Raw genomic sequence first — 27,339 nt, forward strand, 5'->3', positions numbered from 1 at the left:
TGTGAAAAGCCCCGCTGCCATATCAGCATGTCCCTCCTCCGTGCCAGTAAGCCCCTGCAGACACATGTGAGGAGAAATGGAGATAGCAGGCTGGGCCTGCAGCAACATGGCCTGCTGCACAACACCAAGGAAATTACTGTGAAAGGGGCAGGCTGCAGCCAAGGTTCACTAGTCTATTGCCCATTTTGCTTTCTGTGGCAGTCTGGTTCACATTACAAATACATTACTGGCAAAGCTGTGGTGGATTTTACTGGGGGTTTGGTGCTTTGATCTGTTTTTTTGGTGGTTTTTTTTTTTGGGGGGGGGGGTTTGTTTGTGTTGATGTTTTTTGTTGTTGGTTTGGGGATTTTTTTTGTGGTTCTAGCATTTGCTGGCAGTTCCATGGCTTTTGTCATCTCTTGTCTACATATTTCCTTGTTCAGCCTTGTACCTTTGAAACTTTACACCCAGCTCTAGTTATCTTTGCTTTTTATTACTCAAAAGTGGTCACTAAGCAAGCCTGGACTCATGTAGGCCTGAACTTTTCCTAAATAAAAGACCGACAAATAATTGTTACAACTAATCACCTGCTGCCTGAAAAGGCACTGTCACCCTCTGAACCACAGTGGGTATTACAAATATTTGGGTTGACACCCACAATCACTTCAACGTGCAGGCACCGACTTCCCTGAGCCCAGGTCCCTACATTAAGGATGGCAGGAGGAAGCCCAGACAGAGGCTCTCATCTCCCAGATAATAGCAGGAGACCAGGCCAGGCCGGCTTTAATCTCGGCCCTGGAATTAAACTGTATCCCTCTCTACCGACAGTGAGGCACCTGGCAGGGGGAGCCGGGCCCCGCCGCCGGCTCTCGGCTGCAAAGCGCTGGTTTCGCGGGGGGCAGCCCGGGACCGGCTGGCACGGCCCGCCAGGATCAGGCCGGGACTCGCGCCACTGCCCGCCGCCGCACCCGCACGGCACGGCTCGGGGCCGCGCAAACCGGGCGGGCCGCTGGCACCGGGCGGGCTGCGGACACCGGGCGGGCTGCTGACACCGGGCGGGCCGCTGGCACCGGGCGGGCCGCTGACACCGGGCGGGCCGCTGACACCGGGCAGCCGCAGCCGCAGGCGCCGGGCCGGGCCGGGCCGGGGCCGCGGGCGGGGCCGGGGCACGTCCCCGGCGGGGCGGGTTCCGCCGCCTGCCCGGCGCCAGCCCCGCGGGGCCCGGGAAGTCCCCCCAGGTGCGCCGCTCCCGCCCGCCCCACCAACCTGGCCGCCCCCGGCTCGCGGCGAGGGACCGGGGAAGGGAGGCCGTGGGTCCCCGAGGCCGCCCGCTGCGCTCGCCGCTCCCTCCCTGAGGTGCCCCTCGGGGCCCCGCGGTGCGCCCGTCCCCGAACGGGCTTCAGCAGGAGCGGAGGATGCAGCCCCAGGGTCCCGCTCCCCTCCCGCCGGCACGGGGGGCACGGCGCTGCCCCGCGCGGGGAGAAGAGCTGGGCACGGCTGGTCCCGCGCATCCCCATGTTTAGCCTAATCTAATAGCAGCAGTGATTAGAGTGATTATTTGCGCGCTGAACTTTTCAGTTGAAGGGAGATTTAAAAATCAATAGTAAAGTCACATGCCTGACTGCTTGGATACTTATGGAAAAGCTGTTGGCCGAGGCCAATAAATCAATCCTCCTTTTTCAATCCTGTAGTTTCTTTTCTAATTCTAGAATTTTCTTCCTTGCAGAAGGGAACCCACATCTAACAAGATGACACTTTGAAATACATCATGTTTTAAGCCAAGGTGCTAATTATAGATTAATAGGAGGTGAAACTCTGTTGAAGTGGCATAGTGAAAAAAACCCAAGGTGATCAAATATAGTATGTCATCAAACATATTATGCTCGCTTAAAATCCTATGTTTAAGAGAAGGCTGCATAATCTTCTCAACCCCATGACTCACTGGCACCGGCTTTTACTTAGAGAAGTGAAGTTAGAATTCATTTAAAGTTATTTTGTGGTAACCGGGCTCTCAGACCTCTGAGAGGTTTTACAGCCCTAGTCAAGGTATGTCCAATATTTCTAGCCTGACACATCAGCAGCCTACAGACGGAACAAGTAAATGAAATGGAAGTGTTTAACAGGCTTCACACGTTTCATTTATTTGGATTTGAACTGAGGAGCTGAGCTGAGCCTTGAATCACCAGCGAAGGAAGAGCGTAATTACTTGTCATTATATTCATTCCAATTTATAAATAATGTTTCTGGCTTTATTTTATTCAATGCTTAATTTAAAAATAATTATTAAATATTAGCCCTTGGGCTCCATCCTGGATTATAGCCAGATGCGTTATTACTTCTCCTTGGGACTCCGGAAATATCTAAATGGACTAGAAGGGAAAATGAAGATTTCCCACACAATTAGCTATGATGGGAGGACAGTGCTATAACTTAAGCATAGATTTTAATTGTTTTTAAACTACAAAGTATTCCACCAGAATCGACAAATAAATGTTGTGAGAAGTCACATTGACTGTAAGGTGATGGTGCATGTCTTTGGTATCCACACAGAGGAATACACAGCACTGTATTTCTGGGTCTGGCTGTATATACATACGTGTAAGGAAATCGTGGGTGCCTGCATATCGGCACACACATAAATTTCTCTAATATGTTTATATGTTCAGCGGCTAGAACAGCAGCAAAATAAGTGTTCCCTGATTTGGAGCACTTTTGTAGGTGCTGCAAACACTGATGAACTAAAATCCTTATGTAGAAAATGAATAGGTCCCTCACACTTACACACCTCAAAAAAAAAAAAAAAAAAAAAAAAAAAAAAGGAGAGAGAAAGAAAATAGAGGAAAGGGAACTCGACTTATTCTCATTTGTTTATCTCTAGATTTTTCCCCTTTTCTGCAAATTCATTTGAATAGCTTTCAAGCTGCAAAATGGAAATGTGGCTCCTGCCCTCTATTTCAGCAGCAGCGTCCTGGCAACAGAGCAATTTTCTATCATCAAGGATAAATGGCATCGAACAGAACATTCTGATAAAAAAGAAAAAAAGCTTTAGCCCAAGAAGCCCATGATTGCTGCCCTTCCTGTCTATCATCCCTTTACAAAATCCTCTCCTCCAAACCTGAGCTGCATGCTGTCAGAGCTAATAATGTCTTCTAAAGAAAAGGGGAAGAAACAGCATTCATGCACAATGTTCCCATTTATTACATAGAGTGCTTATTTAAAAATTGCAAATATCTTTGTTTGGTTCACTGCAAATTAAAACCAAGATGTAGGAAGTTACACGATGCAACAATTATTCATGTCACAGCAGAGCGTCAAACCCTCATATCTGGCTTTTCTATTGGTTAATATGTGTATGTGTGTGTGCGTGTGTGCATGTGTGTGTGTATGTGCGCGCGTGTGCATGCGTCGTGTGTATGTGTGCAATGCAGGGAATATCCCTTGTTGTGAAAATAAAAACCACTTCGGGTAAGTCTGTGTTTCGTTGTTTTAGAACAAGTCGGGGGGGAAAGTCATTACCGATGCGAAGTAGGCAAAGGCTGTGTGTGTGCTGTCTGCTTTTCCCCGGGGGTCCGGCCCCAGGCCCGTGTTTGCCCGCCGGGAGGGCTGCAGTGGAGCGGGGTGCTCGGCTGGGGCAGCGGCGCTCCCCCGGCGCACCCGTGCGGGAGCGCAGCCCCCGGCCCCGCAGCTCTCCGCACACGCTGCCGCGTTCCCGCCGCTGCCCGGCTGCGAAAGGACCCTGGATGACACACAGGGCTGCAGAACAGCCCGTGCGAGCGGGTCGGAGGCGTTCGGAGATTATTTTGGGCAGGAGCGGAGGGGCGTTTACGGTGTACGGAGCTGTGGTCGGAACACCTCGGCGGGCAGGGCAGGGGCAGTGTGCAGGGTAACAGGCGGGCGCACCGTAAGGTGCCACAGGCCGGCGGAACAGAACCGGCCCGGCCCGAGCGCCGGAGGCAGCACCGGAGGGGAGGGCAGGGGCGAGGCCGCGCCGGCCGGCGGGTGGGGCAGCCCCGTCGGCAGGACTTAAAACGACCCGTCGGGCGGGACGGCTTCAAAGCCTGCTTCGCCGTCTCGGGGCTTGCCTCGGCGTGGGGACGCGAGGCCTCGGCGGGCAGGCTGCGGGTGCCGGCGGAACGGGGGCTCGGGGCCGTGCCGGGGCTCGGGGCCGTGCCCCGCTCGGGGCCGTGCCGGGGCTCGGGGCCGTGCCGGGGCTCGGGGCCGTGCCCCGCTCGGGGCCGTGCCGGGGCTCGGGGCCGTGCCGGGGCTCGGGGCCGTGCCCCGCTCGGGGCCGTGCCCCGCTCGGGGCCGTGCCGGGGCTCGGGGCCGTGCCGGGGCTCGGGGCCGTGCCCCGCTCGGGGCCGTCGGGGCCGGCGCCGCGCATGCTCCGTGCCGCGTCACGTGCGGCGGGAGCGGCGGCGCGGGAAGGCCGCCGGGCCCGCCGAGCGTCGGGGGGGGCGCGGCCCGGAGCCCCGGCACGGCCCCGAGCGGGGCACGGCCCCGAGCGGGGCACGGCCCCGAGCCCCGGCACGGCCCGGAGCCCCGGCTCTCGGCCCGGAGCCCCGGCACGGCCCGGAGCCCCGGCACGGCCCCGAGCCCCGGCTCTCGGCCCGGAGCCCCGGCTCTCGGCCCCGAGCCCCGGCTCTCGGCCCCGAGCCCCGGCTCTCGGCCCGACCACGTTGTTCCGAGCACAGGGAGGGGACCGGGCCCCGAGTCTCCTGGGGGCAGCAGGGGCCGGGTTTCTCTCTGGGGAGGCCCCCGGCCGAAGCCCCGGGCATCGCCTTGGAAGGGCGGCTCCGGGAGGCCGCCGGTGCGCCCGACGTGCGCGCAGGGACAAGGGCGTGCCGCTCCCTTTGCCGCACCCGCTGCTCTGATCCCCTCGGGAAGTTTGCTCGGTCCGGCCGCCCGCGGCTGTGCGGTCGCCGGGTGCGGCCAAGCAACCCAAAACCACAAACGAGCCAACAAACAACCCCCAACGCACCCGCTTGAAAAGCTCGGGTCTCATGCCGGGGCCTGGATTCACTCCTTCCCTGACTTTTACGCAGCTAGGCTGCAACGCCAGTGCCTCTTACTTTGCCCGATGGACAAAGCAGCTACTCAGAGCCTTTGAAGTTTGGATTGCTGTGCCGAAAACTTGCGTAAAACTTATTTTATTCACGGGCCACAGGTCACCTGACAAAATAAAATCCGAAGACAGGAGCAATGGATAATAGTCCTCACATTTAACCGTATGCATCGAAAATTAACGTTAAACGGGTCGAAGTCCATGAGACTTCCTGCCCTGGTCTAGCTGAGGGTGCAGGCAGGCTATTTGATTTATTTTCATTTTTTCAAAGGAATGGAGAAAGTCGTCCGATTAGCAGTAGTATTATTATAATCTCCATTCTTCAACCTTGAAAGACCCTCATAAACAATCGGCTCCTTTTCCCAGTCCGGTTCCCATCGCCGCTTGGTAATGACTGGAAGATTAATGACGCTTTTTTAGCAACACCTGTCTTTTTAAGCTGTCGACACAACCAATTAATACTTTTAATTACCACTACAAGGAAACTAACCAGAACCTTTCTGATTTGATTTCGCCGCTGAATTTTATCCCCTCTGAAACGAAGCAGCCCCGACTGGAGGCAGGGCAGCCGCGGGGGGCGATTCGTTTTGCTGCGAGTTTATTTTGCTTCGGACTGGACAGGGAGATGATTTATTTAGGGGAAAATTTTGTTGTAGGTTTATTTCGCTTCGCTTTTCCCCGCTTCATTGGAAGCATTTTGCCATCCTTTTCTAGAAGAAAACAAAAGTGCTTGCTGACACGACCCCGGAGCACACAAGTTCCTTGGCTCCCCGAGAACCAACCTTTCGCACCAGCGGCCCGGGGAATGGCAAGGGAAAAGCAAGAGGCACCAAGCACCCGCTAAGGCAAAAGTTACCATAGGGAAACAGTGCAAGGTGGTGCCGAATTCAGGGCAGTTTTACCAGTGATTTCAGCGAAAGATCTAGTGTCCCATCAACGGAGCCGGGAAGGGCAGGGACAGTCGGCACCTGAGCCCTGCAGACTGTGGGATGTCTAGCTGAACCCCACTCTCACCTCGGGCCTGGGCTATTCCCTTCCTTCACCCCCATTTCTTCGAGGATCCCTGATCTTCATCTGAGTAACTCAACGTCGAGCAGGAGATGGGGCAAAAACTTGAAGAGAAAGTGTGTTTGACGTTCAAATGGTATGAGCGCGATAAAAAGTTCACAGATGCCTGTGAACAGTGCCGGCAGGGCGCATCCCCTCTCTCTCTCCAGAGATCCCCCTTTAGCTGTAGGGTGTGTGAATCTGCATGACCGCTTCCCGACCAGCCCAAAATGCTAGGAACAAGCTCTATGACAAAATGCTGCCACAAGATCCCCAGCCTTATTCTGGGAAGATGGCAAAGCGTGTGATCAAACCTTGTCCCCACACACGTATTTCCCAAGGCGACGTGAAGTGGGCAGCAGCGTGTGGAAACGAAGTGGGAGCACCCAGCTCGGGATGCTTAACCTCGGGTCATCCTCGGTGGACTTTTCCCTCTCCTCCCAGCCCTCAGCTAGTGCATGTGAATTGGCTGGGAGTTCCTCCGACCGAATGTGGAGAGCTGAAAAGCAGAAAGCGGTGGTGTTTGGGTTAAACAGACACCTTTCCACCTGGTAAAGCGCGCCCGTGCTGTTCCGTGCCTGCCCTCCTTTGTGTTATCTCTCATGCTGCCCAGGCCTTGCAGAGTTATGCCGTAGGGGCGATGTCCTACGCTAGAACAATATGAATTCGCGAACGGATCTTGAATATGAATGAGGTATGTGGTCGTCTGACTGCTTTGAAGCCGTGCTTCTCCGAATATGGCTTTAATTAAATGTCTTCCGGCTGTAAAAGATTACATGTTGTGCAAAATATATCCTAGCATGAAATTTACTTCCACGATACGAAATTAGGTTACTTATAAATGTCTTCATTTAAAAAAGAAAATCGCTTCTGCTCGTTCTGTTTTCTGTTTTGTTGAACAGAGATCTCCAACGAGGAAAGAGGGTTGGGATAATATATTTATAGAGGCACGTGTAACAAAACCTGCCAGAAGCGGAGTGGGTGAGGGCTGCTTGCTCAAATGCAGACAATTCACAAAACAGGCAAGTTAATCCAGATCTGATTTGTTTCAGATCCAGCTGTCAGAAACCCGGAATACCTCCCGCGCCTCACGCCGCAGATACCTATGGTGCTCTTACCGCCCACGTCCCCCAGAGTCCCTTCCTCCTGCGTTTATTCCGTGAGCGAGATGGCCGGGGGGAGAGGGGTCAGGGCAGACAGGTGGAGAAAGCTGGCGATCTCAACTCGCGAAATAGAATAATAATTCTTGCGGCATGGGGATAACGCCGTGGTCACACTAGGACCAGTCAGTCCGGCAAAGCAGTTTCATTCTGCCAGTGAAACCGCGCTCAGTGTCAAGAGCTTTCCCGCTCCGGACGGTGGATGCGGGCAGAATCCAGGTTGCTGGAGGCGATGCTTTGTTTGTATCTCTTTACGCTTTCAGATACGGGACCTTACTTAGCTAAATTTCTATAGAGAGATCAGATAATACATCCCTCCGGATTATCCTTCTAAATTAACTTTTAGATTTGTTTTTATAGTCCGCTGAGACCCTGACAAAAGAGGCTGTATCTAGATACAGATACGAGATAAACTTATAAAGCAAGCTCATTACACGCGAATAAGTGAAGAACTCTCCTTGCAATCTACTCCAGATAATGAGTCTGCCCGAAGAAACAAGTAAAGCCGAGATATTTACTTCTCTTCCTAATAAATAAACCTCAATAACTGCATTGACTTTGTGCAGTGTTTACTACATTTCCATTCATTGCTTGGGTAAATGCATCCCTAAAGGCAGAGTAAATAATTGCAGTGATCTCAACAAGGGAAATGTGTAGACATTTGAAGTGTACTAAAAATAAACGGAGGCAAATAGACTGAAAGAGAGGACACTGCGCTCGTTTGCCGTAATTAAAGCCTTTGCTTTCTCTCTCCGGAATCCGAGACATTCAGAGCGCAGCCAGGGTGACACGCTCCCCACTGGTGTCACCGGCTCAGCACACGAGTGGCCGTGGGGAGCCGAGACTGAATCCGGCGTGTCTGGGCTCGTGGGTGAGAGTGGCCGCTACCGCAGGAGAAATTGCAGCTTCTCTGATGACTTAAAAGAGCCTCGAGTTTTCATTCTCCTCTGAGCCCTTCCAAGATAGGCACTTAAGAGCAGTGGTGGGTTGGGTTTTTTGTTTTGTTTTGGATTTATTTTTTAATTGCATTTCATCTTGTTCTGCCAGATAAAGGTTTTTTATTTAATTGTTGTTGGGTTTTTTTTTCTTTCATTTGAAAAGAAAACAAAACAACATAAGTCCCCGCTAAAACAAACATCTGCTTCAGCAGCACCCGGGCAGGCGGGGACGCCTGCCAAGTGAAAGCCTCACAGGCAGCGGTCTGCAAACTTGCGGCTGCGTTCGGGGAGGTCCCCTGGCCCTCGGAGGGGAAGATCCCCCCACGCCGCTGCCACGTAAGGGTCCCAGCGGAGGGGCGAAGGAGGTACAGCCACCCGCTCGGTCTCTTTACGGGGATCATGTGTGCCGAGACCAGGCTTGCCGTATGGGCAGAGGGGGAGAGACCTGTCCGCGGGATTTCACTGAAGGGGTTTGGGTGCACACCTGACCAGGTGCGGGGAGAGGCGGGCGGCCAGGGCCTCCGCGGGGGTTCCGTCCTCCAGCTGAGCAGCCACTCGCTTGAAACCTAATTGCATTTTAAAGCAGGTATACACCCCCCCCCCCCCACATACACATACCCCCCATCAGGAACAACAACCAACGACAACAACACAACAAAACATTAACCAAACAAAAAGCCCCAATCTGCGACTCTCTACGGAGCCACACATTGAATGAATCTATCTGTAAGGTTTTAATCACAGCCAAGGCTTCGCTACAAATCTGTACAAGAGACAGTGGCTGGTTCCCTCTGGATCTTTCCCCTTCTGACTCCTATTATTTTGACCCAGGCTACAATATAGAAAGCGGCGTGTGTGATCCATCTGCAAGGCTGGGCTGGGGTTTACCCCCCCCGCTCCGCTTCCCTGCCACTTCCTTCACACTCGCGGTATGGAAAGCCATTGACGCCTGCCTGTCTGTTATAATGTTAGTGGGTTGAAATCCAGAGGAGCCTTCGCTCTGCTCTTGCTCTCGCGCTGGCAGCGCTCAAATTCCGCAGTCTCTCCTTAAAAAGAATCTCTTCCAGCTTGAGGAGGTGACCTCCTTTTGCGGGTGCCTTTCCTCACCGTTCAGCTGCTATTAGGACGATGGTAATATCACATACTACCACAAGGAGAGGAGGACGTGTGTTTTGGGGTAAACAGGCTTGAGACACCGGGATTAAAAAATATCATCGGCAGATGCAAGGAGAGATATTCTGCTGAGCTTCTGGGAGCTGTAAATAAAACGGGCAAAGCTGCGCTGCCAGGGCAGGACAGCGGCTGCCGAGCCGTACTGGGCAGCTGCTTCGCACATCAGCGTCGTGCGGCCGCGGACACCCGCGGAGCGCCGGCCGCGCGGGGCGGGGGCGCGCGTTTGGCGGCCGCCGCAGCCGCGCTCCAGCGGGGAAAGTCCCGTGCATCCGCGGAGGGAGCCTCTCCGCAAAAACGCATCTGGAGCGGATCGCTGCCAGCGGGTATATTTTCTGGCTTTCCGCTTCTCTCGAGATTTTCCATATACTGTTCTGCCGGAGATCTCCACTCTCCCCAGAGCACCTTTCGAATGCTTTGTGGATTCCGTACTGTTGCTAAGAAAACAGGAGATCCCTCACTAATCTAATCTTTGCCTTTTCCCCTCCCTCCCGTCCCCCCCCCCCCACCACCCCCGCCCCACCCAGCATTTCTCTGCCACTTAAAAAAAAAAATCCTATTGCAAGATCTACTTCACGCGGGCTTCTCGCGCAAAAAACTACGAACCAACGTAATTACTGAAATAAGTTTATCTGAGACCTTTCCAGCTACTCTGACCGGTGTGAAACAGAAAGCACTCTCCCGGACTCTGGTGTCAATTGGGAAGAAGGGATATATAATCCCAGAGCGCAGCCCTCAGCCCCTGCACACTTATTCTGGAGGAACCTCGCCTGGGGAGCTATCAGCTCCCTCGCCGTCAGCTATCGCACCCCTCCCTACGAAGCAAAAAACAAGATAAACCACCCGAAAAAGGGACTCCGCTTGCAGAGCCCACCCTTGCAAACACCTCAGCAGGACTTCCCGGCAAGGATGGGATAAGAAACGGAACGGGGATGTTTGTTTTCCCCTGTTGTTGTTGTTGAACGCATGAATGAATGAACGGATGAATGAATGAATGGAACAGAAGGTGCTCGGAGGCATATAGGAAGCTTCTGTCCACTTACATTAACTTCCTATTACACCCTAAAAATAGAACCCCGTTTCCTGTTGTTTGTCAGCTCCTTCTAACTGTTGTGTCTGTTATGTGACATCTTTCGACTCACAAATGTGACCTTAAACCACGCAAACACGCTTTGGTCCTTTGAAAGTGTTACCCACGAACATCATTAAAGCGACGCGGTTTAAGGTGACACCGAAGACCGGTCGCACGAAGTCACCCAGTCCTGGGGCACAGCGAACCCGGTGCGTGGTGCCACGCTCTCCGCCCGTCAGCGGAGCAGGGGAGGACGACGGGGGAGAGGGAAAGGGAGCGTAGCGTTGCCCCCGCGGCTCTCAGCCAGCCCGGGCGTGGAGAGATATTGGCCCTAATCGCATTTGGGATGCAAAGGCCTCCTTGCTCTCCATACGAGAGAGGGTGACTTGCGAGGGAGAGCATTCTCTGGGAATATTACACCGCGGGGTAAGGAGAAAAGAAGGCCAGAGATGCGCGGTTAGGGCCCGGTGGCACCCGCGGTCCAGAGGGAATAGAGCGCAGAACAGTGGACAGGGCATATCCCCATCGCCCCCGACCAGGGCTCCAACCCAGACCTCCGGGAGCTCGAGCTTGGCCGCGGAAAGAGCGGGGAAGGCAGGAAGGGGGGTCGCATGCAGTTAATTCCTTCTGCCTTTTCCCAGGAACGGACGTGTTCTCTCAGGAGGCCGTACAGGGGCTCCCGCCTCAGGACAGTCCCCAGCCTGCCCCTAACTGGCACGTTGCCCCATCCAGCCAGGCTCCTGGCCCGCCCGGCCCCGTGCAGCTCCCGGGAAGCTCAGTTGAGGCAAGGCAGCTCCCCTCGTGGGCTCCCGCCCCTCACTCGTGACTTCTGCCTGCTTACTTTCGGAGGCACTTCAGGGCAAGGGGACTAGGAGGGGTGGGGATGGGCACGAGTCACCCACCCTGGCAAATGGGCACTCCACTATTCTGATGCGTCCAGAGCTATTGATTCAAGTCTAATTTCTCCAGAAAGAGGCCGATGACGGAGCTCGGCTGCACGCAAATGGGAGCCAGGGAGGACCGGTGCCCGGCAGTACAGTCTCCCCAGCGGGCAGGGACCTCCCGGCTGCCCTGGCATCCACCTCCAGAGCGCGGGCCCGGGACCTGCCTGAACCTCGGAAAAGAAATATTCCTGTGATTGCCGCTTCTACCAGGGCACGGCTCGGGCCCCTATTGCTCCCCACGCCCCCCGCGACCCCCGGTGGGCCTAATTAATTTGAGGAAAATTATCGGTGTGAGGTTGGACGGAGTCAACTGTCTTGACGACAGACGAGGATGTCTGAGCACCGCAGGGGAAGAGCAACGCCGGGTTTCCAGCTCTTCCCTCCGGCCGGCGCCCACTGACGGCTCGGCGGGGGCTCCGCATCCCCGCGGCGCCGCCGCTCCCCCCGGCCCCCATCCGGAGCCGCTGCTTGTCCCGCTCGCCCCACCGCATCTCGTCCGGCAGCTAGGCTGAACGAGAGTTGCATATGCAACTCCATTTGCCGTCTATCGCAGGAAGCAGCTCCTGCAGATTCTCCCTGTCTTTTCTTCTTCTCCTTTTTGTCTGACTCAGACGCCTTATTCCCTCCGCCAAGGCGGCATAAAGGTATTATTTCAAAGCGGTCTCCTCTTCTGCCCAACTTTCCCCCATTTCGGGGTTAGCATCCATTATGCGGCAGGAATTATTTCGAAACAAGAAAACAACGTGTTGCAAACACTCCCCAGCCTATTTTCTGACATCTTTTGTTATGCATGCTCTTGCTGCTGGAGAAAATGCTAGCATGTGCACCTGCGAAAAAAACGCCTTCATGATGTTAACAGGAAGCTGGAGGGTATAAAGCAATAAAACTGCCAAATGTACCTGTTCCTGTTGAGTACATTACCTACACCTATGAATAAAGAGTCTCAGTAGGAATTCTTTCCTTTCTCTTCCCCTTTTCTCTATATTTTTATTCATTGTAGATTTGTAAACGCCTGGATCGGGTTACCCTTTCGCGTGTTAAAGTGGAACCCTTGTTAAAAGCCGGAGAACAAGGCAAGACACTTACAACTGCATTCAGAGTTACTGAACCGACTCCAAGGGCTCAAGAAGTGAAACAACGATGAGAGGGTGGCCAAGGGGGCTCTGAACATCCCAGCCACACAGGAAAAAAGACATCCCTCCCCCATGCTCCCCCCCCCGAAACAAACCATATGAACTACAAGCGCCGAGAGACTACGGGTTATGCCCTTCCACCGATACAGCATCCCTTGGCTTTTCCTTCCCCCTCTTCCCCCCCCCCCCCTCCCCAACGGTATGCGAAGAGGGGACTCGCATCCTTCGGCTTCCCAGAGCTAATGATCGGGCTGTGGGAAAGCACAACTCCAAGATAAAGGAAGAAATGAAAAAGAGAAAAAAATCCATAAAGAAAAATTAAACCCCTCTAAGTATTTCCACAAGCGACGCGTTAAAAAATAATAATAATAAAAATATATATAAACATCTGCAGAATATGAAAACCAATCCTCAGGGAATGTCGCAGTGAGAGGCAGTGTCAAGACCTGGGATCGGTCTGGGGACGTCTCTGGGCTGCGCGAGGTTTTGGAAGCAGCGGCTGCTGGTGCCGGTGTTGGTTTTCAAAGCCCGAAGCCTCCAGCCCCTTTCCCCATCTAGAGCAACTTTCGGATTTCTTTAGGCTTAGCGAGTTCCGCAGGGTCCTTCCTACCTCAGTCCTCTCCGGTGGGGTCTGTCTCTGGAGTTCATGCTTAGCTGGACGCGAGGAGATTTAAGCGAGGGAAAGGGGGGAAAAAAAGAGAGAGAGGGGGTGAGAGAGAGGGGGGAGAGAGAGGAGAGAGAGAGATCCTCCGCGATGCTGGATCAAACTTAATGTCTTTCCCTAGTCCATCTTTGAAAGAGAAGTGGTAATACCACCTGGATGTTCGGATATAAATCCCCTTGCAAATAATAAATGGATTAATAATAACAAGGTATGAAGTTCTTTTTATAGAAAAAAGGAGAGAATTGAAACTAAATGCGGCAGTTAGACAACCATTTTGATAAGAGGATAATTGAGGCGACACTGGTGTATAATTAGAGGATAATTTATGCTATATCCACTTTTATTCCACCTCCCAAAATAAACCCAGTCCATAATCATTACAGGCAAATTGTTCTGAATTTTATAGCAGCAATTTGAACAAAGTACTGCAGTTAATCATGGGAGATTTTTGTGTATTCCTGATTAGAAGTCTAATTGCCTCCTTCCAGAAAGTAAAAATAACTGTAAAACGACTCTATTTTTATCATTAACAATGTTGACAATAAAATAAAATCAACTGGAATTGTAATCTAAAGACAAATTTAGGGCGCAGGCACTTTTTTTTTTCCTTGGGTCGTTTATATCCTAATCAAGCTTTTTGCCAAAACCGCCAACCGCACGTAGCCATTTGCATATATTTGAAAGCCATTACGGGAGCTGCTGCTGCTGCTGCTGCGTTCAGCGGGGAAAAATGCGCTGCGCGTCGCTTCGCCGCAGCGAAAATACCGCGCAAGGAGGCGAGGGGGAGGGGGACGGAGGGGGTCGTGCGGTGGGGGAATGCGTGATTTGGGGGACAGGGGTGCGGGGGATGGGCACCGGCGCTCCCCTTTCCCCACCCGCGCGCGGGGCGCGCAACGCGCGCGGGTGTGGGGGGGGCAAGGGGGGCGGGCGCGGGCACCGCGCGCGCTGCCGGCTATGACGTCAGGGGCCGAGTGACCAATGAGGGAGGCGCTGCCCTCCGGAGACGAACCATTCGACTCGCGCGCGTCCCTGCCCTTCGAGTCGCAGCGCCGGAGCCCCAACTTTCCCGGCTCCCACCTTCAGCTGCCCCCACCCTCCACGTCCCCCCCCCCAACCAGGATTAAAAAAAAAAAAAAGAAAGAAAAAAAAAAAAAACAACACCCACCCCACGCGCCAGGGGGATGAAGGAAAAGAGCGGCGCAAAAAAGCGGCGGGAGTAGCCCGCCCTCCCCCTTCACACACCCCGCACACCGCCCTCCCCTTCCTCCCCTCCCTCAGTGAACGAGGCCCCTCGCACAACGGCTCCTTGGAGAGGAGGGGGGGAAGGAAAAAAAAAAAGGCGGAAAAGAAAAAAAAAAAAAAAGAAAAGAAATTAAATTAAATCACCGCCGCCTCTCCAGCGGTGCCGCGGCGGGTAAGGGGAGCGGCGGTGGCTGGGCAGAGAGGAGGCAGAGCGCGGGGGGCGAGCCGGGGAGCACCGCGCTCTCCCTCCCAAACTTTGATGATGACCATGACTACGATGGCTGACGGGCTGGACGCGCAAGACTCCTCCAAATCCGCCTTCATGGAGTTCGGGCAACAGCAGCCGCCGCCGCCGCAGCCGCCGCCGCCGCCCCACTCCCAGCAGAGCTCGCCGGCAATGGCCGGAGCCCACTACCCGCTGCACTGCCTGCACTCCGCCGCCGGCTCGCACCCGCACCACCAGCATCACCACCACAGCTCGCCCTACTCCGGCAGCGCCGGCTCCTACAACCACCGCTCGCTGGCCGCCTACCCCTACGTGAGCCACTCGCAGCACAGCCCTTACCTCCAGTCGTACCACAACAGCAGCTCGGCCAGCCAGACGCGGGCGGACGATGCAGGTGAGCCGGCACCGCTTCCCGAACCTGCTGCCAGCTTCTCCCCTCGCTCCCTCCATCCCCGGGCCTCTTCCCGGCCCCCCCTCCGGGCACCTGCATAACGACCCCCGCCGTGCCCCCCGCTCCCGCCGAGGCAGGCGCCAGCCCCGGGTGTGCGGGACGGCGGGGAGGAAAGGTGGGGGGTTGCCTGCTTCCGCGGCCCCTCCGCGGGCCTACTGCTGCGGTACCGGCGGCGGGGCCGTCCGCTGCCTCCGCGCCAGCGGCGGCTGCTGGCGCTACCGCGGCGCTGCGCACCGGCGCCTTCCCCGCTCGCCCCGCGGCCGGCGGCCAGAGGCTGCACTCGGCGCTCCTTTGTTACGGCGGGACCGGCTGTAGGCAAAATTCCTGCTAACACCTGAGGAGTGAAAGTTTCCAGGCGAGCGGGTCGCATACCGCTCGGGAGCCGTCTGATTTATGTATTTCTTTTTTTGCAGGGAGACGTACATATCCATCCAGAGGGGCACGGGAGGGGTACGGAGTGGGGAGGGGGGAACATTGTTAAAAGTCTCGGACTGGTGATTCACTGACCACCAAACTGGCGACGCGAAGTCAATTAGCCAAGTAAATCCTGGATGGCCCTGGAACGAGGCATACCTTCGCAAAGCCAGCGCTGCACTTCACTTTAAATTTAAAAAAATGTTTTCATTTTTTTTTTCTTCCCGGGAAGAAGGAGAGCGTGCCCACTATGCCCAGACAGCTGTTTTTCTCTCCCGGTAGCTCCCAAGCGACAGCCCGTGCCGCGCGTGCCTGTAAGGAGACGCAGCCTGTGCCTACGCCGTGGGGTTAAACAGGCGTCGGGACAGGCTTTGGCGCTTTTAGGAGCCGTGGCAGCCAAAATACCCACGTTTAATAGCTAAGGAGGGTGATATTTCAGCTGTGTTGTTTTGCTTGCAGATCAGCAAAAAACCACAGTGATTGAAAACGGTGAAATCAGATTTAATGGAAAAGGGAAAAAGATTCGGAAGCCACGAACCATTTACTCTAGTCTACAACTCCAGGCTTTAAATCATCGCTTTCAGCAGACTCAGTACCTGGCACTTCCAGAGAGAGCTGAACTGGCAGCTTCATTAGGACTTACCCAGACACAGGTAATTACTGGGAATTCCAAATCACTGAAATCCTGCTCGAGCAACAAAGGCCAAGCAAAGTATGATGCTCACTAAACATTTTGGCCTCTGTCGGGAACGGTAGGAAAGGTAACGCAGACGGTTCCCATCTCTCTACGCTAGGACTTACCTAAAGCGCGGCAGAGATCGGGCTGCCGCAGAAAGAGCCGAAAGCGCCCTTCCCTCAGCCGTCTGCGAGCGAGCGCTCCCCTTTGATGCCACACATAACGTTTTAAAATTGCCTATATTTTCGGATAATTCCAGCACCGAGATGCAATTGCCCAGCTGTGAAAAGGAGAACAAAACAAAGGCAAGGAATCGCTGGGCCTGAGGTAGTGCTAAAAGCAAACCTGCCTCGTTGCAACGCATATAGGTAGAGGGGAAGCAGGAACGCGTTAGGAAATACCTGTTAAATCAATAGTTAATTCACCCTGGATGACTAACGCAAATGCAGTGGTTAGCCTTGGGCAAAATGTACGGAAGGTGATAATAGATCTGAAGATCAAAGACAGCCGTGTACAAAATTATGGCAGGTTAAGCCATAGTTAAGTGTGGTTGGAGTAGCTGTGCCATTCTGCTAATTTAAGCTTGAAAGACATATGAGGCATTACAGGCTTACCAGGCTGGGGTTTGTGGAGAAGTGCATGGATAGATGGGATCAATCCCGGCAAAATGCTATCATGTGAATTTATGAGCCTAGTAAATAACTTCAGGGTTTTATCAATGTCATTGGTAACTGTCTCTTCCAGACAGCGATTTTTAAATACTCAGCAAACGTTAATGATGGGAATGGGCCTGATGGTTTTTCAAATGGGATTTTAGTATCCTCAGCATGCACGCTCTGTCTCACTGTTGTCTCGCTTTCTCGCTCGCATGCATAGGTTTTTTTAGGGGCACACAATCCTGATCTTGCAGCTAGAGAAGAGCCCCTGCTTATCCCCTAACATTACGATTGCAAAGTTTGAGAGGTCAAACATGCACGGGGGAATTTGTTTTCTATTTCTGATTAATTAAAAAAAATACATTCTGTATACACGTCTTATCTATATATAATTGCTATAATAATTCTGATCTGCCAGTGGGCCTGATCCTTGCACACCTTATCGAGTGCAGGCTCCTTCTTCGGGAGTTCTACTGGGTTAGGAGCAGGATGAGACCCAAAGCAATGTTGATATACTAATACTCACAGAGAAAATAAAAATATTATTTCTTTAATAATCCATTTTAATATAAAGCTGCAATCCTGTTTCCATTATGCCTCCTCCCCTGCCACATCAACATAGACTGCTCTATCTGATCGTGAGGATTTCAGAAACACGATTTCTTTGTAAGATGCCCTTTGTCTATTGGCTCTTGTCTCCTGGCACAAAATCATATGCTTGCCCATGTTCGACAACAGTTTGCCCGAACGATCAAATGGCCTCCAAAATTCTGAATGAGGCGCTAAAACAGGAGACCTCAGAACATGTGGTCTGCTCAGGGAAATGACAATCTGGCCTGCTCAGGGAAAACAACGTCCCAGGTTAAAACCTGCATCCCTCTCGCTTTCCAACTCTGCTCTGCCTCCACTGTTCTCTCCAGCTGCATCCAAAGCCCGAGAGCAGCCGTAGCTACCCCTCCTTCCCCTCTCCCCAGCTCCACACCCGACTGGCGTGTGCCCTCAAGACTTTCTCCAGATTAGAACCCCGGCCCCCAGGGTCTTCCCTGCTGTGCCCTGGGCTCTGACGGCAGCCTAATATCTAATGCGTTTCGGTTTACAGGTGAAGATCTGGTTTCAGAACAAGCGCTCCAAATTCAAGAAGCTGCTGAAGCAGGGCAGTAACCCCCACGAGAGCGACCCTCTGCCCGGCTCCGCTGCCCTCTCCCCTCGCTCTCCAGCTCTGCCTCCAGTCTGGGACGTTTCAGCCTCTGCCAAGGGAGTCAATATGCCTCCAAACAGCTACATGCCTGGCTATTCTCACTGGTATTCTTCTCCACATCAAGACACAATGCAGAGACCACAAATGATGTGAATTGTCCAAGAGAAATAATCTCCCAAGAACGCCTCGTCTCGACATGGCAAGAAGTTCCCCTGCTTTGCCAAGCCGTGCCAGCTAACAGGCTCTGTGTGAACTTGTAGATGCGGCAAAGAGACAGAGTGGCTTTTTTTTTTTTTTTTTTTTTTTTTAAGTAACCTCAGCGATTGATCTTGAACAGAAAGACACAATTTTCATTCTGGCGCACAGAAGACACTTCTCTTTAGGATATTTTCCTTTGGACTCCAAGGCACCAGCCTCTTTCTCTGTGGAGTATACGTCAAAACAAACTTTTTACAGACTTTGCCCACAAGAACCTGAATCTACCATGGCAGCCGTTTTTACTTGTTTAATGAGCTAAAGACATTACATGATGAAAGAGAGACTAGTCAAAGCTCCTTCATTTTTATTCACCAAATCCAAACTGGGGAAAGGATTAAAAGACAGAAGAAGTGATTTTTTAAAAATTAAGATTGGGGGGGGGAAAAGGAGAACTGGTTGAAAAAATGCAAATATACTGTAAGATTGGAAGGAACATTACCACGGAGCAAAATCTGCATGCTTTCTCAAAATGTAATGGGCTGCGGCTCAGAAGAAACCACCGTCTCTCACTCGAAGAGCCCCCTCATCCGCACGGACCCGCACCCGCACACAGCCGGACAGTCTCCCGGAGACGAGCAGTAAAGACAGAGCGAGGGATTCGCGGCCAGACCCGCCGCCGCGGGCTGGGGAAGGAAGGTTCGGCGCTGCCCGGCGGCAGCCTCAACCACTGAGCGAGAGGGACCTTTCCCCGAGCAACCTTTCTGTATATATTGTTGAATTTTAGTTGTACATATACTTTGTATGTTTTTGTCTTCTTTCATATATAGAGTAAAAGCCACAAAACGCCCGCCTGGCTCCTATTTCTCTTCACGTTAGCGGATCCCCACCTGCCCCGACTCGCCCCCCAGACCAGTCCGGGCAGAGGGATCCTTGTGCCCAGCTTGCCTGAGTGCACAGACACCCCTACCAAAGCATATATCTGCAAGCAAAGAAAGAAAAGATGAAGTGGGGTGGGGTAGCTGGTGGTTTAGTTGGTTTTAAGGCTACGACTTAAAGGCAGGAGGTACCGAGTCCACAAAGATACGCCTAGACGAAGTTCCTAATCACCCGGCCGTTTCTGCTGCGATTTTACTGCTCCGCTGCTTAGCTGAGCTTTCTCGCCGAGGCAAAGCTTAGAGCCCTGTCTTTCTTCCCAAAGGTTGGAGACTCCAAATTATTAAGAAAGGAGGCGCCCTCCTTTGTTTCAAAGAGCAGACAATGCAAGCTCAGGAATGTTTTGCAAAGCCCTGAGAGGTGCCCAGGCACACAACACGCTGTCCAGCCAGCTTCAGCCGCACCGGCTTGTGGAAAGCACAGCAACAACTGACAATGAAAAGCCTTTTCCTCATCCAAGCTGGGTGCCCCATACTGCGAGAATTAATGGCTAGAGACCTGGGCATCCTTCAAATTATGAACCTTGAAACCACTGAGCCATTTATCAGAAGTCAATAGAGATCCTCAGAGTGCTCCATATAATGACAGCTACATACAGTCGTGCAAAAGGACAGTCACTATAATTAGACACAAAGCAAAGACTACTTACCAATATACCAGTTTTTTGGGGGGTGTTTTTTGGTTTGGTTTTTTTTTTTTTGAGCAACTTCCACGCTCAGTCAGTCTTCAGAGTGCTTTAAAACCGATCAGTCTTGTCATTTTCTACCATTCGTATTGTTACATTAGGAAAAATGTTTTCTTTTCTTTTTTTCCCCTTCCCACTGTGAAACTTTGGGTTCAGAGCTCCCCAGGATCAATTCTGAACAAAGCCTCCAGCTGCAGTGCCATCCAATTTGAAGCAGACATTGGGGACAATTTAAGGTTTTTATCCACAAGAAGGTTTTTTTCCATTCTCTTAAATGCAGCCATAATTAGAGTAATTTTTCATGTAGCCCGCTGATTACAGCGTTTTTACCGTCAAAGATAATTACCTGTAATTTTCTTCCACTTTTAATACTAAAAAGCCATCTTTATTTAGATTCAGGAACAGGAAAGGCGAAACAAAAGAGGAAAATTATTCTGTTATTCATACACAAATTGCAGAGACGTAGGGCCTAAAATTGAAAATTAACCAAAATTATAATGCTGAAAAGAATGGAAGAGGCTTCAGAAGTACAGCTGGTAGTGGGGCTCACTGAATTATTCAAATGACACTGGAGAGAAAGCTACCATACATTTAAACCAACAGCATTGTGTGCATCTTTCAGAAAACCCCGCTTCACACCCCCCGCCCCCCCAGGCCGGCCCCTGTGCGGGCTCCCCCTCGCCTCGCAAGGGCGGCGGGTGCCGGGGGAGCGCGTCCCGCGGCCCGGCGAGCCCGGCCCGGCGGGTCCCGGCCCGGTGGGTCCCGGCCCGGCGGGTCCCGGCCCGGCGAGCCCGGCCCGGCGGGTCCCGGCCCGCGGCCCGTAGGCGCTTTAACCCTTTCGCTGCGTGCGCCCCGCGGGCGGCCCGCCCCGCGGTGGCGGGCCCGGGCGGCGGGGGAGCGGGGCGCTCGCTGCCCCCCGTGGGCTTGCGGGGGGCTCGTCCTCCCCTGCGCGCCGCGCGTGGGTGCCGGTCCGGAAAGCCTCTGGCTGCGTCGTGCCCTCCTCCCCCGCGAGCGATTCCTCAAATAGGCTCAGAAAAAGCCCGGACAACAAGCGAGCGAGCGAGCAAATAAACGATAATAATAAAAGCCCCATTAGCTTAGTGGCGTGGGAGAAGGTGGGAAAGGTAGGCCTTCCCGGGAGCGGGGTGGGAGTGAATGGCAGCGGCGGCTCCCACTCGCGCGGCAACCGCCCCGGGAGACTCTCGTGAAACAGCGTCATCTATGGATGGAGCAGCGGCAGCTCCCCACGCCAGCGCCAAACCTGCCGCCGCCGGGCTGCCAGCGCCGGCTCCGCCGCCGCCCGCCGCCGGGCTGCACCGCCCGGGGCCGCGGAGAGCTGCGGAAAGGCGCGCTGCCGCCGCCCCGCTGCGGGCGGACGGGGCTGCCCCGGGCTTCGCACGGTTTCTCCGCCGGCCGCCGAGTCCCGCGCTGCCCCTCCGGCAGCCCGTCCCGTCGGGGCTCCCGCCGCATCCCTGCCGCCCCCGGCAGCATCGCGGCAAAGGGGGCGCTTATCTGTCGGGGTCTGGCCGGGGAGGCAAACCACCTGCGCGAGAATGACCGCGAATGTGGGGGAGCAAAGACGGAGCGTGCCTCGACGGGCAGGGCGCGGAGCAGCCACGAACCAACCCCAAAGCCAAGCGAGCCCCAAAACTTACCCCTCTGAAAATCTGCTAAGCAAGGATCGGGGTCTAGAAATCTGTACTGAACAGAAGCAGTGGAGAATATTTTTCTGAGTCTCAGGGCAGAAGCTCTTTCTCTATATTCTTGGTTGAGTGAGCACATCCAGGTGTGAAATTGTTTGCACACCCCAGCACCTCTTATATTGCCAGCAAAATTAGCTGTTATTACTGTCACTGTTTAGTGATGGTTAGCTTGATAAAAAAAACCTGCTGTAATCAAGACCTGGCGCATCTTTGCAAATTACAGATAATTGTAAACGTCCAGATTATGATAATAGCATCCTAATCCAGCCTGCAATATAATTATTACAGAGTGTTACATCTGAAACTGTCCAGTAGGGCTAATTCAGCCATTATTTAGACCCTATTTTTGCACTGCAAATGGGTTGCTGAGTTGAAAATGTACGATTGTAATTTCACGGGGCACTCAATGAGTAATGGTATAGGGAGGGAAAAATACAAAAGTGAAATGTGAACAGTAGCGATCAAATCAAACTCTGAAGGACAAAAGACTGTTTGATTCATAGGGAATGAGAAGAGCGGGAATTAAGAAAATAGCAAATCAGTGGTCTGCAGCGTTACGTGTCCAAATCTCAACGACTGCGAGCCTGATGTGCAGTCAGGGGCTGCTGGTTCGGCTCCCGCCTTGCATCAATCCTCCTGTCGGCTCGGCTCTTCCCGGCAGCCTCTCCCCAGCACCCGAAGCATCCCCGAGCTCCCCACCCATCCCCAAAAGAGGGCTCGCCATTGTCTTGTGCCTCCTCTCAGGTGACTGAACGTCACTTTCGGGCAAGAAGCCGCGGGAGCTTCGGAGCCGGGCGGAGGAGAGCGCGGGGTGCGGGATGCCAGCGCGGGGTGCGGGATGCGGGATGCCAGCGCCGGGCGCTCCGCGGCGGGCTGTGGAGCCGGCGGCCTTTTGCGCTCCCGCGCGCCCGCTGGACCGGTCCTCAGGGGTCCTTAGGGAAATTATCACAGAACCGACTCAATTGTAACTAATTAATCAAAAGAGCCTAGCTAACAGGACTACCTGCAGCTAGCGAGGTTAACTCACTGGGCTAGTTGGCTTTCGACTCCTGATTAACTTTTATTAACCCTGGACTTGAAATACACAAACCCGCTTAATTTTTTAATGACCTAAATCATCAAAGCGCGGTTGCCGCCGGACCGGTTGGTCTCCGGTGTGTCACCGCAGGGTCCAGATAAGAAGAAGGAGTCCGGGACCGGCCCCATGGGCAGGATGGCTGCCGCCCCGGCCCTTGCTGGCCTCTCCCGACCGCAGCCGCTCCTGACAGCCTGCAGTCTTACTCTGCGCCCTTTTCTCCATGCGCATTAGTAAAAACCAGGAGAATAAAAGAAAGCTCAGTGGATAGTGCGAGGTGAAAACCCTATAAAACGCATTATACGCTGTGTATCGATGAGACCGTAAGGATCTCCTGGAATGGAGGGCCAGCTCCGCAACTAGGCAGATGATGCCGCTGCAGAGCGCGAAGCCGGGTCAGCATCCGTCCCGGAGAGGCTGGCTGAGCCATCCTGCAAAACCCAGGCTGAGGTTTGGACAGCCTCTCCGGGAGTGCCGAGGGGCAGGTGGCAGCAGGAGAGGAGCGAGAAGCCGCCCCCAAGCTCTTCTTCGCCAAATGTCCAATCCGTCGCAGGTTCTGGCCGAGGCCGGCACTCTGGGCCCACACCTGAAGGTGATTAAGGAGGTGAGGGAACCGTGAGTTTTACTCGCGGCTTGGAAGGTCGCCTAAGTGGAAGGTGCTCTCACAGACAACCGGGGTGTGGGTATGTGGCAGGATTTATCAGGTCTGTATTCCAGGCAGATAAACTATTGTTTATCATCGTCCCTGAATCGCATATAAATAGACACACCACGGAACAAAGAGAACTATTTAACTGATGCCATACAGATTCTCCCTAAAAAAAGAGAAAGAGAGGCTTAATGTAAACTTCGCGTTTCCTATTTTCACGGCTCTTATCTGACCTATAAAACAGATTATTGAGTTACTGCAAGCAGTCGCTTAAATGCTGAAAGCAAGACGAGGGGGTTCCCACACCCCCTACCCCCCCCCCCCCCCGCCCCGATTTTCCTGAAGCAATAGATCTCCTTTCCTTAATCCACAACCGAAACACCTAAAGTCTGTCAGTCGCAAAATTGCGTGGCAGAAATCTTTAATTGATGCCACATGTGGGATGCACTCTGGGGACACAGCGCTGCCGGCGGTGGAGCGGGCAGAGCGCGGAGGCCCGCGCAGGCAGCGCGGCCGCGGGGAGCGAATGCACGGGGGAGACCGAGGGGAGTAAGAGGGCGACAGGAACGCCTGACAAACGGGCTGCCCTGCCGCGGTGACAGGTTGGAGGGGGTGTCTTTTCTTTCCCCGGGAAGGAGCGGGAGGGAAACCGAGGCTCTCGGCGATGAGACAGCACTTCCCGGCGGAGGGCTCTGCCCGCGGGCCGTGCGGGCAGATGCCCGGGCAGGAGCGGGGAGCTCGGGGGAAGCGGGAAGGTGTTCTTCCCGCGGCCGTAGGTGGGGACGGCGGGCACTATGTGTGCCTGGGTGTGGGTGATGTCGGTATGCGTCCCAGCCGGGGGCGAGCGCAGCCGGAGGTGGATGTGCTGTGGGTGTGAGAGCCCCAAGGGGGACAGGCAGTGTCAGGAGCTCTCGATCTGGGGCAGCGGGGGCTGTAGGCTGCTCTGTGCGTGTGTATCTGTGTGTCTGCGCGCCTGTGTGTGTGTGTGTGTGTGTGTGTGTGTGTCAGGCCCTGTGGCTCAGCCCTGGAGCCACTCGGCACCCACAGGAATGTGGCTCCTCTCGGCTCCCCGAACTGCCCCGGCTCCACATGGAAGTGGCCGCCAGGAAAACAGAAGGGAGGGGAAGAGGGGGAGGGGCGGGGAAAGCCCCGAGCCAGCAATCCGCCGAGTCCAAACCCAGCATCAGACAAAGGACAGTTCATGCCATCCCTTTCCCGGGGAAGAAAGGGGGGAGGCCTGGCCAAGCTAGGCTCCCTGCGGCCGCCGCCGGAGCCCAGGGGGTGCATCCAGGCGGGAAGAGGTGCCGGGGTGTGCCTGCCTGTGTGTGCGGGGACAGAGGGGACACGAGCATCCCCCTCGGCCCGGGGCGCTCCCGGAGGGGCGGGCGGCCGTAGACTCTGAATGTTCATCGAGGTCGGGGACACGCGACGGGGAGCCCTGGCAAGGGCATTTCTTATCCTCTCTAGGGGAGGGATACCAGGCTTCTCCCGACCTGCCCAACACCAACCCGCTTTGGGAGGAGGAGAAATTAAGCAGGGAGGGGGACCGGCATGGAAACCAAGCCGAGCTGACTCGACTGGCTTGGAGAAGCGAGCGATGCCTAGTCCAGCGGCAGCGGTGTGAATTCCCATTTCTGCCCGGTATGCTGCTTGCCGGCATTCCGCCTTTCCCGAGCTGTTTCTGCGCTGTCCATCCGGCCGTCCCGGCCCCGGCAGGTTACCGTAACCCAACAGCCCCGCGGCAGCTCCTCAAAGAAAGGGGTGGGTGAACCCACCTGGGAAATTTACTTCCACCTCTTGTGTTCAAACCTTTCTGCAAAGGGAAGTGACCTCCGGGAGGGAGAATTTCTTACTGCAGGTTGAATGCTTGTCTAGAGGGAAATGAGGAAAAGAGCGGAAGAAAATGAAAGGGTCAAGTTTTAAAAAATTTTTTTGCACAGGATGGAAGTGAGCAGAAGAGATGAAGCCGAGCTTTTCGTCAGCCCCAGAGTCGTGGGAAGCCCCTGAAACCTTGCGAGTTAAATGAGAAGGAGACGGTCACCCGAACGGCGGCAGAGATGGGGAACGGCGGGGCACCGCGGCAGGGCGGCCGCTCCCCGGCAGCGGGCAGGGGCGGGCAGCTGCGGGGCCCCCGCCACCCTGCCTCCGGCACCCCGCACCCTCCCCGGCGTGCAGGGAGCACACAGCTGAACAAACTGGCCTATTGTACTGCAAGACATTTACCAACCCCCAAACCTGCTACAAAACAGCAAACGCGGGCTTCTTTCTTCGGGGAGAAAACTGCTCAAACCACACACACTCACGCACACGTACAAAACATGGCAGGCAGGAGAGGAAGGAGAAAAAAGGAGGGGGAGGGCAGCGGGAAGGAAGACTGCAGATAGGTAAGTGTGCCCCAGGGCAGGAGCGTGCCTTTTCAGGCCTCGACTTCCCCCCCTTCCAGCACTCTCCCCGCCAGCCTCAGTTGCCAGAGGGGCATCTTTCATCTCGGGGATCCTTCCAGCGATGCTTTTGGCACGTTCACTGCTGTCACCGGACCCCACACGGCTGTGAATTACCGCTGCCCCCTAGGATGGGGGTCCCCGCCGCCGCGGGGGCCCTGCTCTCTACTGGAAGAGAGCCCACGCTCTGTGCGAGTGGTCGGCGCCAGTGGGCAGCACTCCGGCCATCTCGCCCAAGCCGTGCCTCCAGCAATGGGCAGCGCTAGCGACTGCTTTGACGCAAGGATTTTTCCCTAAATGGTATAGAAACAAAACAAAAACAATAAAAGTACCTCTGAAACGATCCTCCTTCAGTCGAAGCCGCCGCAAGCTTTTAGCAGGAGCGAGGGGAGCGGGGCCCTCATTTTATTCTTTTCTCTTATTTAGTGGCTCCCTTTGACGGAAACGTAATTTGTATAATTAGCCGAGCGCACACGGGCGACTGATGGGCTGTGGAGTGTGCAGCTCTCGACGCTAATTGCTCTCAGGAAAGGATTCAGGGCGGCTTAAGGCGAGAGATTCGCTTTCTCGCATCAGGATGGGCAGCTTTCCCTCCAGCTTAAAGCACTGTGCAATAAGATGTACGCGGTCTTGCCGGAGCCCCTTTCCCAGCAGGGAGAGAGACCGCCGCCCCTCGGCTCGCCCGTGGGTACCTGCAAGGGCCAGATCCTGCCAGCATGCCTGGACTGTGGTGGCACTGCACGGCACTGGAACAGAATGTGAACTCCCAGCTGCCATCCTCTTTCCTCACTTTCTTTCTGAAAGCAAATTAGTATTATATTTTTTTCCCCTTATTAATAGAAGACGGGGTAATTTGGAAACATTTCTCTTGGTCGAAATAATTTTATTTTATTCAGAATATACAGTTTAATTCCTCTATCTACAATTATTTACAGGGTTAAAATAACATTGAAAAAAGTCTCTGGAAAAGTTGAGGTCATAGATTTCAAGGCACCAATGATAGTGTCCACAGCTGAGCCAAAAAAAGTCCGTATTGTATAAAAAAGGGTTTCCTTTGAAATGCAATAAGTTACATGCACAAGCTTTACACATTTTAATCTTTTTTGTTTCTTTTCCCTTTTAAAAATTCCCATATGCATTCCTTTCGTTATTATTCCTTAACAGTAAAACACAGGAGTCCAAGGAACAACAACAACAACAAAAAATAATAAGGGTCAGGCTCTAATAAATCGTCCCAGAGGCCAGCGCTAACGGGTGCTGTAGGGAGCCGTGGGGTTGGAGATGGGAGTTGATGGAGTTGGCAGCGGGGTACCAGGAAGTGGAGCTCTCCAGGTAGCTGGATGCAGGGGACGGGTTGGAGTTTGGAGGGTGAGCGTGTGCGTGGGCATGGTGGCTGAGGGAGCGGGACGAGCCCTGAGGTTCCCAAACCGCAGGTGATTGTGGAGAGTTGCAGGCCATGGGGTCGCTGGAGCTGGGGCTGTGCTCCGGAGGCATCTCCCCGTTTTTCATGATCTTCTTGATCTTGGATCTTTTATTCTGAAACCAGATTTTCACCTGGGAGCGGGGCGGGAGGAGAGAAGGGAGGAAAGGGGAAGTGGGGAGGGAAAGCGACACGATTAATGC

General features: G+C 54.1%; 2 protein-coding genes and 2 long non-coding RNA genes across 5 annotated transcripts in view; 3 read left to right on the top strand and 1 right to left on the bottom strand.

Annotated features, from left to right (window-relative positions):
- Positions 1-27,339, bottom strand: part of DLX5 (distal-less homeobox 5) — a 48,807-nt gene that overhangs the window by 19,530 nt on the left and 1,938 nt on the right. For both annotated transcript variants that reach the window (XM_085567136.1, XM_077787902.2), the window contains exon 3: positions 26,049-27,270. In XM_085567136.1, coding sequence (XP_085423262.1) covers positions 26,938-27,270 — 333 coding nt within the window. In that variant the 3' untranslated portion in view covers positions 26,049-26,937. The remainder of the gene's footprint in view (positions 1-26,048; positions 27,271-27,339) is intronic.
- Positions 9,878-12,270, top strand: LOC146768155 (uncharacterized). The gene is made up of 2 exons (XR_014951427.1): positions 9,878-10,854; positions 11,398-12,270. It is a non-coding gene; the product is annotated as an uncharacterized LOC146768155 (long non-coding RNA).
- DLX6 (distal-less homeobox 6) lies at positions 14,197-19,077 on the top strand. The gene is made up of 3 exons (XM_021538372.4): positions 14,197-15,031; positions 15,962-16,155; positions 17,934-19,077. The coding sequence occupies exons 1-3, from the start codon at positions 14,671-14,673 to the stop codon at positions 18,183-18,185; spliced, it is 807 nt and encodes a 268-aa protein (XP_021394047.1). The 5' UTR covers positions 14,197-14,670; the 3' UTR covers positions 18,186-19,077.
- LOC146768156 (uncharacterized) lies at positions 21,274-26,059 on the top strand. Its single transcript, XR_014951429.1, has 2 exons — positions 21,274-23,877; positions 25,216-26,059. It is a non-coding gene; the product is annotated as an uncharacterized LOC146768156 (long non-coding RNA).

This window comes from Lonchura striata, chromosome 2 (assembly GCF_050655825.1).
Source record: "Lonchura striata isolate lonStrDom1 chromosome 2, ASM5065582v1, whole genome shotgun sequence".
NCBI lineage: Eukaryota > Metazoa > Chordata > Aves > Passeriformes > Estrildidae > Lonchura > Lonchura striata.

What these genes read in the sequence shown, in the direction of transcription:
- DLX6 (XM_021538372.4), top strand. Translation starts at nt 14,671, where the DNA reads ATGATGACCATGACTACGATGGCTGACGGGCTGGACGCGCAAGACTCC. An exon ending in GACGCGGGCGGACGATGCAG is followed by an intron (nt 15,032 to 15,961) that starts GTGAGCCGGCAC and finishes TTTTGCTTGCAG; the next exon opens with ATCAGCAAAAAACCACAGTG. An exon ending in TAGGACTTACCCAGACACAG is followed by an intron (nt 16,156 to 17,933) that starts GTAATTACTGGG and finishes TTCGGTTTACAG; the next exon opens with GTGAAGATCTGGTTTCAGAA.